The sequence below is a fragment of the Bidens hawaiensis genome, unplaced genomic scaffold, assembly GCF_021521415.1.
Source record: "Bidens hawaiensis isolate Kalapana, Puna unplaced genomic scaffold, B.hawaiensis_p1.1 tig00006387_1, whole genome shotgun sequence".
Classification (NCBI taxonomy): Eukaryota; Viridiplantae; Streptophyta; class Magnoliopsida; order Asterales; family Asteraceae; genus Bidens; species Bidens hawaiensis.
Genome location: NW_027491429.1, coordinates 870,591 through 887,370, shown reverse-complemented (window position 1 = coordinate 887,370; position 16,780 = coordinate 870,591). Strand labels below are relative to the sequence as shown.

General features: G+C 35.6%; 2 protein-coding genes across 2 annotated transcripts; one reads left to right on the top strand and one right to left on the bottom strand.

Annotated features, from left to right (window-relative positions):
• The first annotated feature begins 3,214 nt into the window (after positions 1-3,214).
• Positions 3,215-5,583, top strand: LOC143632285 (uncharacterized). Its single transcript, XM_077100843.1, has 3 exons — positions 3,215-3,550; positions 4,771-4,955; positions 5,031-5,583. The coding sequence occupies exons 1-3, from the start codon at positions 3,217-3,219 to the stop codon at positions 5,328-5,330; spliced, it is 819 nt and encodes a 272-aa protein (XP_076956958.1). The 5' UTR covers positions 3,215-3,216; the 3' UTR covers positions 5,331-5,583.
• A 204-nt stretch (positions 5,584-5,787) lies between these two features.
• LOC143632364 (uncharacterized) lies at positions 5,788-15,389 on the bottom strand. The gene is made up of 7 exons (XM_077100910.1): positions 15,288-15,389; positions 13,482-13,690; positions 11,039-11,581; positions 10,725-10,845; positions 7,175-7,234; positions 6,156-7,096; positions 5,788-6,086 (listed from the first exon to the last, which is right to left on the bottom strand). The coding sequence occupies exons 3-7, from the start codon at positions 11,527-11,529 to the stop codon at positions 5,915-5,917; spliced, it is 1,785 nt and encodes a 594-aa protein (XP_076957025.1). The 5' UTR covers positions 11,530-11,581; positions 13,482-13,690; positions 15,288-15,389; the 3' UTR covers positions 5,788-5,914.
• Between the last annotated feature and the right edge of the window lie 1,391 nt (positions 15,390-16,780).

Below are 16,780 nucleotides of genomic sequence, written 5' to 3'. Positions count from 1 at the left end.
GATGCACGATGCAATGATATCACAAGCCCTACCTCTTCAAGAATAAAATCAATATCCTACCATGACCCTATGAATAAGATTGAACTTCTGTGCAATGGGTGTTTGAGACCGATTACGACTAGGCCAGTTTACGTGTGTGCTAATGAAGACGGGCATTGTAACTTTGTGCTCCATGAGTGGTGTACCCAACTACCTACTGAACTAAAAGACCACCCTGGTCACCCACAACATACCCTAGTTTTTCATTCAAAAATCCCAAGTAAGTTTTTCGGAGTATTCTATTGCAATATATGTTACTTATATTGCAATGGATTTGTCTACTATTGTGAGGAATGCATGTATTGTATTGACGTTAACTGTGCATTCTTACCTAAAGAAATCACGCATACCTCTCATCCAAATCACCTCCTTTCAAGAGTTCAAAACATAGGCGGTTTTGATGGTCCTCCCCGTGACTGTAAAATGTGCGCGGATACATTTTGGAGGTGTGATTTTGCATTCGGCTGTCATATTTGTGATGATTTTCTTATACACATGCACTGCGCGATGTTAATACCCGAGGCAACTACGCACAAGTGTGACAAGCATCCTATGAAGTTGAGATACTTTCCCATTGAGAACCATAAGAGTGAATATTTTTGTGAAATTTGCGAGGAGGAATTTGATCCTAACTATCCATTCTATCATTGTGATGAGTGTATGCAGTCCATGCATCCAGCTTGTGCTCCGTCAATACTCCAGTATGAAACGCATGCGAAAACCACTGGGTATCATTATAAAAGAGCCATTCATAGGTTTGTAAATGTGAAATTTGGGGGAATATATGACAATATTGAAGTGCATCCACACCCCCTTTCGTTCTGTCAAGGGATTGCACGCGATGGTGAATGTGAAATTTGTGGCAAAGAAAACCAATACAAGATGATCTTTAAGTGTTTAAATTGTAAGTTTGCAATTCATTACGAGTGTCTGGAACATAAGCTTAGATGAATAACATATTGTATATGATTGATTGTTTTTCTGTAATGTATTCTCTTCTTTATTTATGAAAAAAATGGTGTAAGCAAACCAAATTTAGTTAATGCATCGTGTCCTCACATTTGTAACTCATTGTTGCTTAAGCTAATTATTTCGAATTTCAAGTACTATTACATAGACAATGTAAAACCCACTCGGCGAGCTACTCGAGATCGGCTCTAATCGAGTCGGGAGTTTAAACGAGCCTGGGCCTAAAAGTAAGCTCGTTTAATGAGTGAGCCCAGGCCGGAGCTTCACTTATCGAGCTCAAGCCGCATTCTTCGATGGAGAGTCCTGCCGTCCAACACCGACCAGACTATGTTGTGTTAATCAAGCTTACGCTGGCTTCAGAGTTTGGCTTGTGCGTTCCTCCGAAAACCATACTGTCAGCTACTACTTGACATTTGTTATGCCACCACAAGAGCAAAACTCTCTGACACAACACACAGTTGGACGATTATTATTATTATTATTATTACTAGGTTAGAACCCGTGTAAACACAGGTTAGTAAAATAGTATAACTAAAAAATGTTAATAATACAGATGATAATTATGATTGTAATAGTGGTGATGTTTTATTTGAACAATAGATATTAAAATTTTAAAAATAAAAGCAAAAATTAAAAAAATACTTTATACAAAGTATAAATAATATAAAATCACAATTTCATAACTCATCATAACATCAACAATTAGCCTAACTCATAAAATATTTCAAAGGTCAAATGACCAAAAATTCATCAACCATAATACAAAAAAGAAAACACAGAAAAGCTTCCTTGACTAATTGGGTAGATCAAGAAAACAGCAGTCACAGCTGTAACAGGAGCTGAATATGCAATAGCAATCCAAGGTCGCATACTAAGCTCTCACTCACGACCCATGTAACAAGCTACACCAAGTAAGAAGTGTAGAACGATTAGTTCATAAGGATCACCATTGTATAAGCATTCATCAACTGATGTTGCTTCCCAGATTGGATAAAAATGCAAACCTATAGCTACAGATATAGGTAATTATTTATACCGATAAAACATTATCGAAACCTCTAAAATGAAAACCAGCATAAAATATTGTTTTTAGACTCACCCAATAAATCTATTTTTCCATCATAGGAATTAATGGATTTTTCTTCACGCCACCAACGTCACATGAAGCATCGTTGCCTTGGCTTTATTAGTTGAATTAACAACTTCAACATGAACATTTTCAGAAATTTTTTCGAAGTTCATGATATAAAGTTGGCGAAACACGGTATTAAAACTTCGAATAAAATTGAGCGAAGAAAATCTTAAGAACTTTAATTCAACACTAATTTACCCGAAATTACTACAGTGACAAACAATTTCCTTGACTTGTGGCCGGCTCGTGCTACATTTAACCAATGGGGGCCGCGTACGAAGTACCCGGTATTACTTAGTGGGTCGTTCCTAAAAAAAAATTAAATCAACATATAAAAACTTACAAAAGATTCATACTTTTGTTTTTAAGTTCAACATCACAAAGCAGAAAAACCTTCTTCCACCATCAATATTATCATTCATGTCACGTTACGTTAAACCAGACTTCTCCAGCATCACCCAAACCATCGCCTCGTTTCTTGCTCCGCCGCCTATGCTTCACCGTCGTCTTACGAATATCCAACCGTATAGTGAAACAGATATTCGAAATATCCGGAAAAAAAAAATAAGAACTACTTTAAAAATATTTGAATATCCAAAAAATTATCCGAATTATCCGAAAAATTATATGAAATATTCTAAATATTATCCGAAGTATCCGAAAATTATCCAAAATATCCGAAAATTATCAGAAATATATAAATAATATTTAGTATTTAATAATTAAAAAGTATTTCGGATATCCGAACTACCCAACAATTTCCAAAATCACTATTCGAATCTGAATCAGATATTTCTTTAACTATCAAATAATTCGGATTCGGATATTTTTTAACACCCCTACTGTCGGCTAATACTTGACGCTCATTGTGCCATCACAGTGGCAAAACTCTCTGACGCAACACTTTTGTTTTGCTATTATTATTATTATTATTATTATTATTATTATTACTATTATTATTCAACATATAAAAACTTAAAAAAGATTCACACTTTTGTTTTTGAGTTCAACATCACAAAGCAGATAAACGTCCACCACCACCACCACCACCACCACCACCATCATCATCATCATTCATGTCACTTTACGTTAACCCAGACTTCTCCAGCATCACCCAAACCATCGCCACCTTCCTCGCCCCACCGCCACACCCACCACCAGTCTCCGCCGATGCTTCACCGTCGTCTTACGACGGCTTAAAGAACGATCTAGCTGAAATTGGTGACAGTTTAAAGATGGGTATGATTGGAATTACAAAATTTGCTTCTAATTTGATTGGAATTGATCAAAGCACTGATCTTGATCAAGATAATGTTGTGGGGGTTACTGATGATGTTATTCAGTTTGTTCGGGCGGTTTCGGTTCTACCCGAGTGTTGGATTGATTTCCCTTTGTCTTTATTGCATAAAGGTTTGATTTTTATTGTTAGTTTTGTGTTTTATTTAGTGATTGTTAGTGTTCTTGTTAATTTTATTGTTGTTGGTTTTAAATTTTTAATCTTGGTTATGAACCCGTAAGGAGTTAGGATCGGTTAGGTAGTTAATTGCGTCGGGTTCGTATTTGATCAAGAATTGGATAGGCATTGCTAAGTCACTAACGTGTCATATGGGTCGTATGGTATGCAGAAAGTGATCAAATGGGCGATATGATAGGGAAAAAATAATCATATGTGTTGTATGTGACAAAACCATGTTGTTTTTTATTGATAGAGAATGACTGATGTGATCATTGACAAAGTCATACAGCCCGAATGACTTTTTTTGACCTATCATATATTGCCCATATGAGGCTATGTGTAGTGGAGGGGCTACAAAATGAGGCGTTTTACGCCATGTGGCGTCCAGTCAAGTCAGCAAATGGTGGGTTTTTGTTTTTGGGGTGTAATGGTGTTGTGGCCCAATATATATATATATACATATATATAGCACACAAACAAATATAATAATAATAAGAAAAAGGGAAGTCGGCGACAAATAGTCCCCCCTCCCCGCTAATCTCCCCACATTTCGCCGGGGGAGGGGGGGTGGGGTGCTCGCCCAATATCGCTACAAATTGTAGCCCACTACGGGTGGCAGGATGTAGTACACTGACACATAAGTGGCTGTCATGACCAGAGGCTATGTGTAGTGAAGGGGCTACAATTTGGGGCGATTTGTGTCATGTGGCGCCCAGTCAGCAAAGGGGGGGAGGTTTATTTTAGGGGTGCAATGGTGTTGTAGCCCATTATATATACATATATATATATGTATATATCACACACACAACATATTATAATAATAATAATAATATTTCCCAAACACAACCCATGGACAAGAATTTGCCGCCCACACCCCACACATTTTGCCCCTTTTGTAGCCCGGGAGGGGGGGGGGGGTCACCAAAAAATTGCCCCTTTTGTCGCCCCGCTACAGGTGGCCTTAGAGCTTAGAAATTTATACGACCCGTATGATGACATCACTGGATGTGCGTATGGCATCACTCGTTCATCTATTGGATGGCCCTTTATGATATTGCCGTATTGACCTGTTTTTAAAAAAAAAAATTCGTCTTGGATACTATTTAATATAATTTCACAAAACCGAACATATTCTTGTGAACGTTAAACTAAAATTTGGAGTATCTGACTGCAGATTTTCGCATGTCCCAAGTTCAGAAAGATCACACCGTTGTCATCCAAGATTTGGTGCCAACTCTCGCTACTTTGAGGCGTACGATTCACAATTTCATGAATGAACAACAGTTTTGGATGATCTATTTTATTCTGCTGGTCCCAAGGTTAAACGAGAATGATCGTCGCCTTCTATTAACCCCAGAGGTAAGATTATATAATCAAATAAAAATATAATCTTTATTATTGCTATTTAATGTGCATTCGGTTGTTCTACTATAGATTCTTCAAATGCATGAGGATGCTAAGGGTAGTATGGTAAATAGAGCCAAAACCGAAGTTGACGATGAAACAAAGACGACGAAAAATAAGAAGCGTGAGGATGATGTTTGTTTCACTGATGTGGAAGATGAGGATTACAAACAAACACAAAGTAGCAGGGTTTCCTCAGCAAGTGAAAACAGTGATTGGATTCGTGTCGGTGGTACTTCAAAAGCAAGCCGATCAAGGTATCGTGAAAGACGGTCAGAAAGTGAAGGGTCGTCAAGTGATTGGCAAGCGGTTGAAGATGGCGATCTATAGTACAGTAATCGTTAAAAGTTTATCTTTTCATTAAATATTTAGTTTACTAATTGTAACATCCAACTTAATATAATTCATTTTGTACATAACCAGTTTACGGTTTCTTTTTGTTGTGTCAACACTTAAGCAACGAAAACAAAGCCGTAAGCTTTTTATGAATAAAGTGAATAATATTGGTTGGTATGAGAGGTCGAATGTTTATTTCTGTATCTTTCTATGAATTTGAATATAGTACAAAGGGTGATTTGGTCAACTAGTCGAGGCTGCACGAGTGTAAATTCGCATTGTTAGGTCGATTCATCTCTCGGGTTTATCTGAATGTTTGGTTGAATTCGGTTTTAGTTGATTTACACTAATTTGAACTTTTTAGGATTTGATAAATCTTTTTGTTTAAATTCAAAAAATCTTATGAGCCACAATGTAACTTATGTTATACTAAAAAGAAAAAAAGTCAAAGAATCCAGATTCATATACAAACTTTGACATAAACCACAATTTAACTTACGTTTTACTAAAAAAGTAATAATAATAATAATAAATCAAGAATTCAGATTTATATACAAACATTGACATAAACCTTTGTTTCAAAGTTGTGGATGTCTTCCAGTAGAAGGCGGAAATGGCGGTTGATGCCACGAAACTTGGTTAGAACTAACCCTGCCAGTCGAGCTAGGCGGCTGTGGTGGTGGTGGTGGCGGTGGTCTTATAAACACGGGTGGCTGAGAGTTAACAGGCAAAACTTGGTTAGAACTGAACCTGCCTGTCGAGCTAGGTGGCCGTGGTGGTGGCGGTGGTAGCGAATGTGTTGGTGGTTTTACACTGAACCTGCCTGTCGAGCTTGTCTGCTGTGGTGGTAGCAACTGTGGTGGTGGCGGTGGTCTTACAAATGCGGGTGGCTGAGAATTAGCAGGTTGGAATGGTAGGTACGGGAATGAGGAATGGACGTCAGGTCGGGGCGGTGGGGGACCAGGAGGCAGCGGAGGTGGAGACGGGTGTGGAGGGTGTAAAGGTAATGCCTGGAAATTTGAGGTGGTAATTTGTGGTGGCGGTTGGTTATGAAGCTCTGGCGGCTGCCATTCCGGCATATCATCGTCGTCAAACAGTTTGGTCCTTTTTATCGAAGGCTTTAACGAACCAGAACCCGAACCCAAACGGTTATTATTATTGTTGTTCTTTTCCATAACATTCACAACTGAAGGAAGTTGAATCAATGAGGAATTATCCACCTTTTTAGGAGAATTTAAAGGCTTGTTTGCTACAGTTGACTTTCCACATGCAACACCAAGGTCAAACTTTGACTTTCCACACGCAACACCAAAGTCAAACTCAGGAAGATCATCATCTTCAAAAGGCCTTTTCTTTACCACCAAATTACAAGGCTCCACCTCAGCACATGTTGTGGTCAACGGCAACGGTAAAGTCAAAGACCCGTCATGTTGACCAGATTCTGTCTTTCCGGGTGAGAGTTTCTGATCAGCGCGCTGTTTTGAAGAAAACCCGGGTGGTGAATTTTGAGACTCGGTTAAACCCGGGCTACTTTTAACATCTGTTGTATTCTCAACAGGATTTGACGGTCGGTTTTTACGCCATACGACACAACCGATCATTGAATCCGGTTTGTCATCAAGAACCGACAAACCTTTAAAGAAACCATATTTTGCCAAAATTGTTATTATGGGGTCGCTGCGAGGACATATGTAAAGATCTGTACCCGACAAAAGATGTGCAAACCCGACCCGAGAACTTTTCTTGTAGCCATTGGCTACCTGAAAAAAAACGAAAACCAATATATAACAAATCCAACCACATTATGTGTTGATTAAGGTAAACTTATTAGTTATTACCTCTTTCATGCCATTCAGCCCGATGTTAGTTGATCCCTCGTTCCAGCATATTGAGGTTACCTGAACAATACGTGAAACGGGTCAGATCAGAAAATTTAATTAAACAAGGAAACAGGTTGGATAAAAAAAATACATAACAAGAATAGTTAAAATTAAGGAACGTTAATGGACACGAATGAACATAAAAAGTTGATCATTTACATGTTTGTTTGGTTCGTTTACAGTCATTATAATATCGGTTATCCCAGTGTTAAAAAACTACCATATGTGTTTCCTCATCTAATTACCACTATGGCATTCATGATGCATTTAATGACAATTGATAACTTACAATTTCTTAATTTATTATTATAATTTTCAGTCAATGAAAATGGATTCATAAATTTAATTTGGAAGATAGAATATATTTGTTAGGATTAGGATAATTTGTTGCTTAGACAAATCAAAATATCTTGTATTAGTAAACAAATCAAAATTTAATTCATTGGCGCAATTGTATCAATGACGATGTATGCTGCTGATAATTTCATAAAAGTACCGAGCCTAGCACTTTGAGCCAACAGTATTTGGACAACACGCAGATTTATTGTAATCTTTGGCACACAACCATCATTTAATGGCAAGCAATCATCAGTTCAAATTAGTGTGACGCCTATAATAAATCTATAAGAAGATAATTTGTCTAATTCCAGGATTAGTCATCCATAAAATTTACTTCTACAGCAGGTTTCAAACTCTTGCTTGATGAGTTCCATATATGTATGTATATACATGTATTAGCTATAAACTCATCCAGATGAAGGTTTTAATGCGTGCACTCGATCCTTAACATGCTTATATAATCATGTTCATTTGGTCAAGCAATCATCAGCTTGAAAACGGGTCTAAAATTGCAGTCAGGGTCAATTCATATTGCAGCTACTTTATATGGAAGATGAGGAAACACGTTTGGTTTACGATCCTCCAAATGGAAGAAGAAAAGGCTGTGCATTTAAACAGTAACTATAGTCGTCCTTAAGGAGAAATGTGCAACCCTGCTTCTACCTTTTGCCTATGCGAATATCTCATTTATCACAAGTTGTCATTTAGGCATTTGGAGTTGTTAAAAGAAACAATTATGAAGAAATGTGCACCTGCTTATGCTTTTATCCCATTTCGACCGTTTTATCATAATCAAATGTTGATTAGTTTTTTAGGGGGGCTGGGTTCAGTACTTGAACATGGAACTTGGCTGATTGACAATATGCCTCTCATTAATATTGGGCAAGAAGCCGGATAAACTTGTCTATGCTCGGTATTTGGTGGAAGCATGCTAAAGGTGATCTACTGGACCTATATTTATTAATGAACTCTAGATGTTACCACATTATTAATCTTTGAACACTAAAAAGATGTCTCAGCATCTTGTCAAACCATTTGGATCTTGTCATTTATACTGTGTGTCTTCACTTATGATCCCTCGTCGACTAAACGTAGCAATCTAGCCATTAAAAAATTTCAAATTACCATTCATATATACATCTATTAAAGTGTTAATCCTAAATAGCTTCGCATGTGAAGAGACTATTAATCAAAGAAAAGAAAGAAGATACAGACGAGTTCCACACATTATCTTGATGTGGGATAACATCCATGGATTAGTCAGAGACATTTAGCTTCATTTGTTATCGCACGGAGCATTATACATTGTGCCAAACATGGGTAATGTAGTGAATCCAGTTTTTTTACGTTTAGTGTTCTTGGATTCGTTCGTTAGGATGGAGCAGCCAACGAACATGAATATAATGAACTTAAATTCTCTTTGAATCGGTACTTCTGCATATTTTCTAGATGCTGCAAACTACTAATGGACTTGAATTGTTATTGTGACTTGTTCAATGCTACAAACACCATGAATCCTTTATTATTTTCTAAGTATAGAGTAAATGCAAGATCAGCAAACTGTTTCTTGAAATGAGTAGTAATTCTAAGTATTTTCATCCCAGCCCGTGTTTGTACCAGTTTTGACCTAAATCCATTATAACATTTTACCCAACCCACTGCCCATTTTGTCATCTCTATACTGCATCCTACAGGAGACATTCAGCTTTTGAAGTGTACGAAATAAATTATTTGCATAAACTTAATGTCAAACACAAAATTTATAAAAATTACACTAGCTGATAACTTATTCTAGGTAAAATCTGATAGAAACAAATTTAGATTAAGAAATAGAACATATTTACAACTAATTCTCGATTTTACAGATTTCACAGTGCTAGTTGATGTTGCATTGTCTGTTTTGGGATCTATTTCTAATTCTGTCCGGTTCTTGGTCTTGAAGGTGACCCGTGCTCCAATGAGACAGCATTAAAAGGAGACCTTAGTTAAAGCCAAGGATGATGAGCGACTGATTGCTCAAATAATCGACTCGTATATGGACCGGTGGGAATTTGGAAAATGAGTAAAGAAACAAGTCAATAATTCTAAAAAGAATAATCATTGTATAATATTTTAAAACAGTTGGTTTTTATTTAAAGTTGTTGGTTTTATTATTTCAACTAAGACTAGAATGTTGGTTATGACATTATGTTGATCGTAATTAATATTTCATTTACAATCTTTTAGTTCATTTACGTCTCTAGTTAATAAGTTACTTTGACCTATAACTAATGATTTGGTTATGAGCGTAGCCTATAAATGGATATTCATATGTAATGTTTAAAACAACTTCAAACTAACTAGCGCTTTTCTCGCTTCTGTTCCGATTCCTCTAACGCAAAAGTCGGTTTCGACTCTAGGAGAGGATGTCATCCAAGCTAAAGATATAAAACAATGTGTATATGTGCATAAAGAGGGATAGATGATACGAACTAAATGAGTAGTGGTGTTGTATCCAATAGCTTTATTAGGATCATAATATCATGCTTAAGAGGTTAAAACGGGTACTCATAGCGAAGAAGCCATGGGTTCTTTCGTTGTGCTCACATGTTATGCACATGACATATTCGTTAAGTGATGTCTTGAAAGTTGAAATGGCAGCTCTACACCAAGGACAAACCACTGCCGGTAAATGTCTATTTTATACTTGGATTGCAACGTATAACAAACTCAATGTAGTAAAGAGTGGATCGTTTATATTTAGTTCTACTATTTTCCTAATCCATGGGATCTTATAGTCAGTTGCTTTGATTATACTCCTGCTCACATGTTATGCACATGACATATTCGTTAAGTGATGTCTTGAAAGTTGAAATGGCAGCTCTACACCAAGGACAAACCACTGCCGGTAAATGTCTATTTTATACTTGGATTGCAACGTATAACAAACTCAATGTAGTAAAGAGTGGATCGTTTATATTTAGTTCTACTATTTTCCTAATCCATGGGATCTTATAGTCAGTTGCTTTGATTATACTCCCTTAGTTCTTGCTATGTTAGTACTTATTTGACCTTGAAAGTCAAACGAATCACTTGTAACATCAATTCTTGTATCCTAATAAAAATTAGTATAATACTATAAACTATAAAAAAAATTAATAACAAAGGGTTGATGAAAGCAACATCTTACCATTAATCCACGATTCCTCGAGCGAGGAAGACCTTGAACGTACTTTTCAAACGCGTCTAATCTTACTTTTCCTTTAACTTCTATGAACTCAGGCCAGTGGTTACCAACCAATTTCTCACCACTACAAACAAACAATTATGCATAAGATGGATTTGATTTATCATCCTCATGTTCAATTTTTCAAACTCCCATCGATATCACATGCAAATGTGTAATAAAAATGATGGTAGAAATTTTACAAAATCCAAAAAATAGTGACATTTAAAAGCTATTAGAAGTAAGCTTTAAGAAACTAAAAGCAAGTTGAAAAGGACCTTTTAAAGAAGGCGACCGCTGATAAAGTGACCGAAGAACTTAGTTGAAGAGATCCTTCCCACAGTTGTTCAGAACAACTTATTTTCTCTTGATTATTTCTACCAATAGTTGATTTATCGACATTTTGAATATTATTTGTTCGTCCATCGTTTGAACAAGAACCAATTTCTTTTGAATCACCTGATGACTCTTCCACAGATGAAAGTTTGCCATTAACAGAACCTTGTTTCAAGATCTCAACAAGTTTCATATATTCAGGAGTTCCCATTTCAAGTGGCGTTTTCTTCGGCCCGTAATTGGCAGAGAGAAACTTTATCAACTCTTGCAGATTAGAATCAACTAACGGTTGTCCAGCACGAGTTTCTAAAGATCCAAGTTTAACATCTTGCAAGTTTGACGCGGGAGAAGTCAAAGTTGTTACATTATCGGATAATCCTTGAAGAGGTTGTAGATTAGTACCAGGTTTATCTTCCAATTTATCTTTCAACATAATCCCGCCGACTATGGATTCAATCGAATTGATTTCTAAAGTGATTTGCCAACTGAAAGAAGAAAAAAAGTCAACTTAATGAATCCTGCAAAACTAATTATTATGCAGCAGTATAAAAAGAATAGAGGTCTTCTAATATCTTTTTTTAAAGGAAACATGCAAAATAACTAAATCAAAGTAATACTTATGCATATCCCTTCCGTTATTTTCTTTGAAACTCGGCAACTTCTTGATAAAAATTTCACATTTTGCTGCGTGAGTTTTTCTATTTCAGTTATGCGTTAATGATGTGGGCTCTTTTACTTGCTGTATGATCAAAGTATCTAACTGAGCATGCAACACATATAACTGAAGCTTGTACTTTTGCTCATGGATCATTTTGAGTTAGTTTTTAGCGTGTGGCCTCAAATCTGGTGTATCACTATCAGATGCTACTGTGACAATCATAATTTAGGTGTGTTCCCATGTATTAGTTGCTCTTATTCAATCAGATTAAACTCAGTTATATATTCATAGCCAGTCACTCGCAATTGCAGATGATATTTAGTTTATGATATTAGAATTGTCTTTTTTTTTTCTTTTCGTATACCAAAAAGGTTCAAGTCTTTGTTTTCAGCATCAACCTTGATCAGGGATTATGGTGTCTGCAGTTTCCATAAGGAAAGTTTGTGACCCAGTTGGGTCATTTTGTATTAAAACACCTACTGTCAAAATGATGTTATTTATAAAAAAATATTAAACCTTATGTGTTACATTTATATATAATATAAAACTTTATATAACAATGTTAAATGTTCCAAAGGGTATACAAAATCATCTTTAATGATCCAGATTTTCAGAAAGAATGCAATTATGCGACCAAAACAACAAAATGAAAGGAAGATACGTTTATATCTTATGCAAAAAGCCCTTTTCAGTCAACTGAATACTACTGTTATTCTTTGCTCTTACTCTACCTCATATAAGCAGACACTATACATTGCTGAAAGTAAGGAACTTATACTGCTTTATGTATACAATGTTGAAAGTAAGGGACTTAATACTGTGTTATGTATATTATTAGAACCATTTTGGACGGGATTATTTAAGCAAACTCTCTCATCGACTAGACCATTTTCTGCTTTGTGAACTTATTCAGCCGGCTATTTTATACAAAACAGATTGTGTTGAGCCATCAAAAAGACACATAGATATGAGAATGCTGAGGTAGATGTGTGGGCACAAAAGGTTGGACGAGATAAGAAATGAGGTCTTTCTGGAAAAGAGACTAGTACAGAGACTAGATTAACCCTTGTCTTTCGGCTATCAACGCCACCACATGATGCCTGATTAACCTTTCATCACTTTTAATGTTATTTTCACGAGATTAGTAAAATAACGTCAAAATTAGTGCAATTTTACTTTTGCCCACCCGAGGGTTCACACATATATACATTATATGCGCGCACCGCAAGCAGGGCACTATTATACGTATTCACCATTTTTCAATTATTAGTAGCTTACTATGCTATATGTTTAATAATTTTGTTTCTACTATTTATATTTCATGAGAAGCACTATATGTTTTTAATATACTTTTCATGTATAGATATAGTTTGAGTTGGGGGTCTTACTGTAAGCACACTCTCAATCCTATGTGATAGAGGTATGATTTGTCTATATCCCAACCTCCCGTTACGACATACGCTACCAATAACTTTGTTATATGTGGGACTATCATTGGTATGGTTGTTGGTTGTCGAACCTATTCGAATCAACCTCATGTTAACTTTCATGGTAGTTAGTGTATATGCTAAAACAAATTTAACCTTATCAAGGGTATGGGTCATAATACTCGAATGAAAATTTCAACCTAACCAAGCATGACTGAACAACGGGGCGAACAACGACACGTATAATACCATCATTTTTAGGGGGAAATATGCTTTAAAATGATGAATTGAAGGACATACCAATCTTCACAATATGTTTGTCTATCATTAAGGTGGATTAGCCCTTGATTTTAATTCCTTTCTTGGACAGAGTTACAAAACGTTTTGAGTTTTATTTTCAAGTTAGCTTCTTCAAACTGTTTTTCGTCACAAAATGCCCCTAGAGCTAGCGTATTTAGTGCGGTTTTATGAAAATCAGATGTATATTGTGCAACTCCACCACAAAGAACCTGCAAATATATAGTAAATGTAATCAATATGTAGACAGTCAAATATATGGATAATAAACTAATAAACAGTCAAAGACAGAGAAAAAGGACAGAAATATTATGTTATAAGATAAAATCATGTACACGCAACACACTATCATGTTTTACAGATCAATTTAACAAACTTTTAACAACAAACTAACAATTAAGAACCCTAAACTTACTTCATTATTAATCCTTAATCAAAAACTAACCCTGATCCATAAATTCCACATTTTACACCAAAATACAGCAAACAGACATTTTCTTACATCCTAAAATACGAATTTGTAACATCAATCTCAATATCTCATTATAAACTAAGAAAGTCCAACACAAGACGAACCAGCCATAGATACACACACATACACATAGGGTTTGTAACTGAATGTTTGGCGAACTACTCAGCAGGAAGTTCGTTTTGTGTCTGTTCGTTTAATAAATGAACAAACATAAACAAGAAAGTTTCGTTATATTAATCAAATGAACAAACACGAACACATGCCAAGTTCGTTCAGTTTTGTTAGTGAACGTTTGATAATGTGTTCATTTACGTTCGTTAATGTTTGTGTTGTTAATTAGATGTTTTTAAATAAATTTAATTAAACTTTTCTAATCTTATCATATAGATTTAAACAAAATTATTAACTACAAAACAACCATATATACAAGTATTATGCAATTAATTTATATGTAAAATCAAAATATGAATGTTAAAAAAAATACAAACACAAACTTGGTAGCCTGACCAAATGGCAATCACCATTCTCGGTTAGCCATATCAAATAAAAAAAGTTCATTTCCTTAATTAACAAACACGGACAAGAAATTTAGTTTGGTTAAGTGTTCGTAAACCATTCGTTGTCCGCTATAAGCTTCACGAACGAACATGAACAAATTTAGTTTTCATGGTCACTTTTTAATTTATTTGTTTCTAATTTTTTTACAGTTATTTCTAATATATTTTCCAGGTATATATAAATATATATACCTTGAACTTGTATTTATACAAATCCCATTCACTTTTTAAAATAAAATACCTAAACTTTATAACTCATATACGGAATAAGCTGCTTGGTAAATTTAAAGTAAAATGAAGTGTGTGCGTGTGTGTGTGTGTTCCTTTGATTTGTATTATACATAAAGCAAACTTTTTTTTTAAAACAAAACTGAAAATATTGTATTTTTATACGAAACGTGACTATCACTCGATAAATTTTAAAAAAATAAAGTTTTATAATTTCATACTCTTGGTAAGGGCCCCAAACTTTTCCTCCGCGTTAGGCCCCCAAAATGATTGGGCAGCGATCAGCACTGGTGCGGTGACAAGTGATAACAGTGTCTGATAACATTTTATGCATAATCCCTAACACATACGCACAATATAACAAACCACATAATAATAATAATAATAACCCTAGCTACACATCAATTAGAAGCAATCGTAGACTTAATCCATTAACTATAACCACAAACCCTAACAATAGTTAATTACACGTCAATAAACAGTGTCAATAGTGAATTGGAGTCTGTAATTACAAATTACATACTAATTATATGCGTAATTGAATATACGAACCGTGTTCTTCAACTATTATTATTGCTCGTTGGTGGTTCGATAGGGCTCGTACGGATGCATATCCACACCTGATACTCTGCTGCAAATAAATAATAATAATAATAATAATCTATATAATTGGATTGAATCGGGTTGTTGTAAATAAGCCCATATAAATTAATAGCCAAGCCCATCTTGGTCTGGAACTAGAGGTGCCCAAAATACCAGGTTCCGGACCCGACCCGGTGTACCCGTCCCGGAACTAGAGATGCACAAACCAGTTTGGGTTGAAACCGGTTCGGTTTGGTTAACAAAAGTCAAAACATGTTTATGATCGGTTTCGGTTCGGGTTGAAACCCGTTTCTCCACCAAGTTGCGATCGGTTCGGTTCGGGTTTTGATCGATTTCGGTTCGGGTTTTGACCGATTGCCAGTTTCGGTGCGGTTAACCGATTTGGAACCGGTTTATATGGCCAAATTTGCCCGGAACCGGTTCCTACCCATACTCGACCCATAGGTAGGACCAGGTATAGGATTTCTCCCCATTGTCGTACCCGGAACCGGAAATACCCTATCAAAATCCGACTTTACCCTACCTGAAACCCAAAAAAACGAATGAAACCGTTTAAAACCTGGTCATATACTCGACTATACCTGGAACAGGTTTCTACCGAACCCGATTTTGACTTTTGTTGACCATACCCAGAACGGTTCCTACCCGATTCCCAGTTCACGAAAATACCCAGTTTATGCACCTGTTTCTGGAACTTGTTAACCGGACCGGTTTATATCTGAAACCGGTTTCAGTCAAAACGGGTCCCAAACTCAATAAATGGGTATTTTATTATAATAAAATTTAATTATTAAATAGTCAAATAAATTGACACATAATAGGCCACGTCATCATAATATTAACGGAGTTAGCGGTCAATTAGATTGAGATTGTTATTAGTATCTAAACCGAAAGTTAGGATTGCTATTAGCCATAATGTTAGTTAGGATTATTATTGACAGATACTCAATAGTTTGAATTATTAGAATCCAATTTTCAATTTTTTAAGGTAAAATTTATTAAACAAAAACACGAAAAACTCTTACAAAGAGCAAACAAAAGAACTAAAACAAAGACCAATAGTACATACTACATACAAGAGATTAAATAAAATTGAACACACTAAAAGCACGTCTCTTTTATCTATATATTTTTTGTAATCTTTAACTTGTGTATGTTCAATCTCTTATCAGTAAAATACAATATTTTACTTGTTATTGATAAAATACAGAATTAATGATATACATAAAGAGCAAGTGAGTACACATGAGTACATGACCATATGTGTTGTCATTGTTGGCCCTAACCAATTGAAGAAACACGGATCCGCTCTTCACTAATGGTTCCTGAATCTAATGAATCAACAGGGTAGGATATGGTTAATTGCCAACACGATATGAACCCAATTGCCTAAAGTCCAATGGCGAACACCTGCAAAACAGACACCGTGAGCTCGTTACGGG

Bases quoted from the DNA above. Each gene is read 5' to 3' on its own strand.
- LOC143632285 (XM_077100843.1), top strand. From the start codon at position 3,217: ATGTCACTTTACGTTAACCCAGACTTCTCCAGCATCACCCAAACCATC. The intron at 3,551-4,770 runs GTTTGATTTTTA...ATCTGACTGCAG, and splicing joins TTTGTCTTTATTGCATAAAG to ATTTTCGCATGTCCCAAGTT. The intron at 4,956-5,030 runs GTAAGATTATAT...GTTCTACTATAG, and splicing joins GCCTTCTATTAACCCCAGAG to ATTCTTCAAATGCATGAGGA.
- LOC143632364 (XM_077100910.1), bottom strand. From the start codon at position 11,529: ATGTTGAAAGATAAATTGGAAGATAAACCTGGTACTAATCTACAACCT. The intron at 10,846-11,038 runs GTCCTTTTCAAC...GTTTGTTTGTAG, and splicing joins GCGGTCGCCTTCTTTAAAAG to TGGTGAGAAATTGGTTGGTA. The intron at 7,097-7,174 runs GTAATAACTAAT...GTTTTTTTTCAG, and splicing joins GGCTGAATGGCATGAAAGAG to GTAGCCAATGGCTACAAGAA.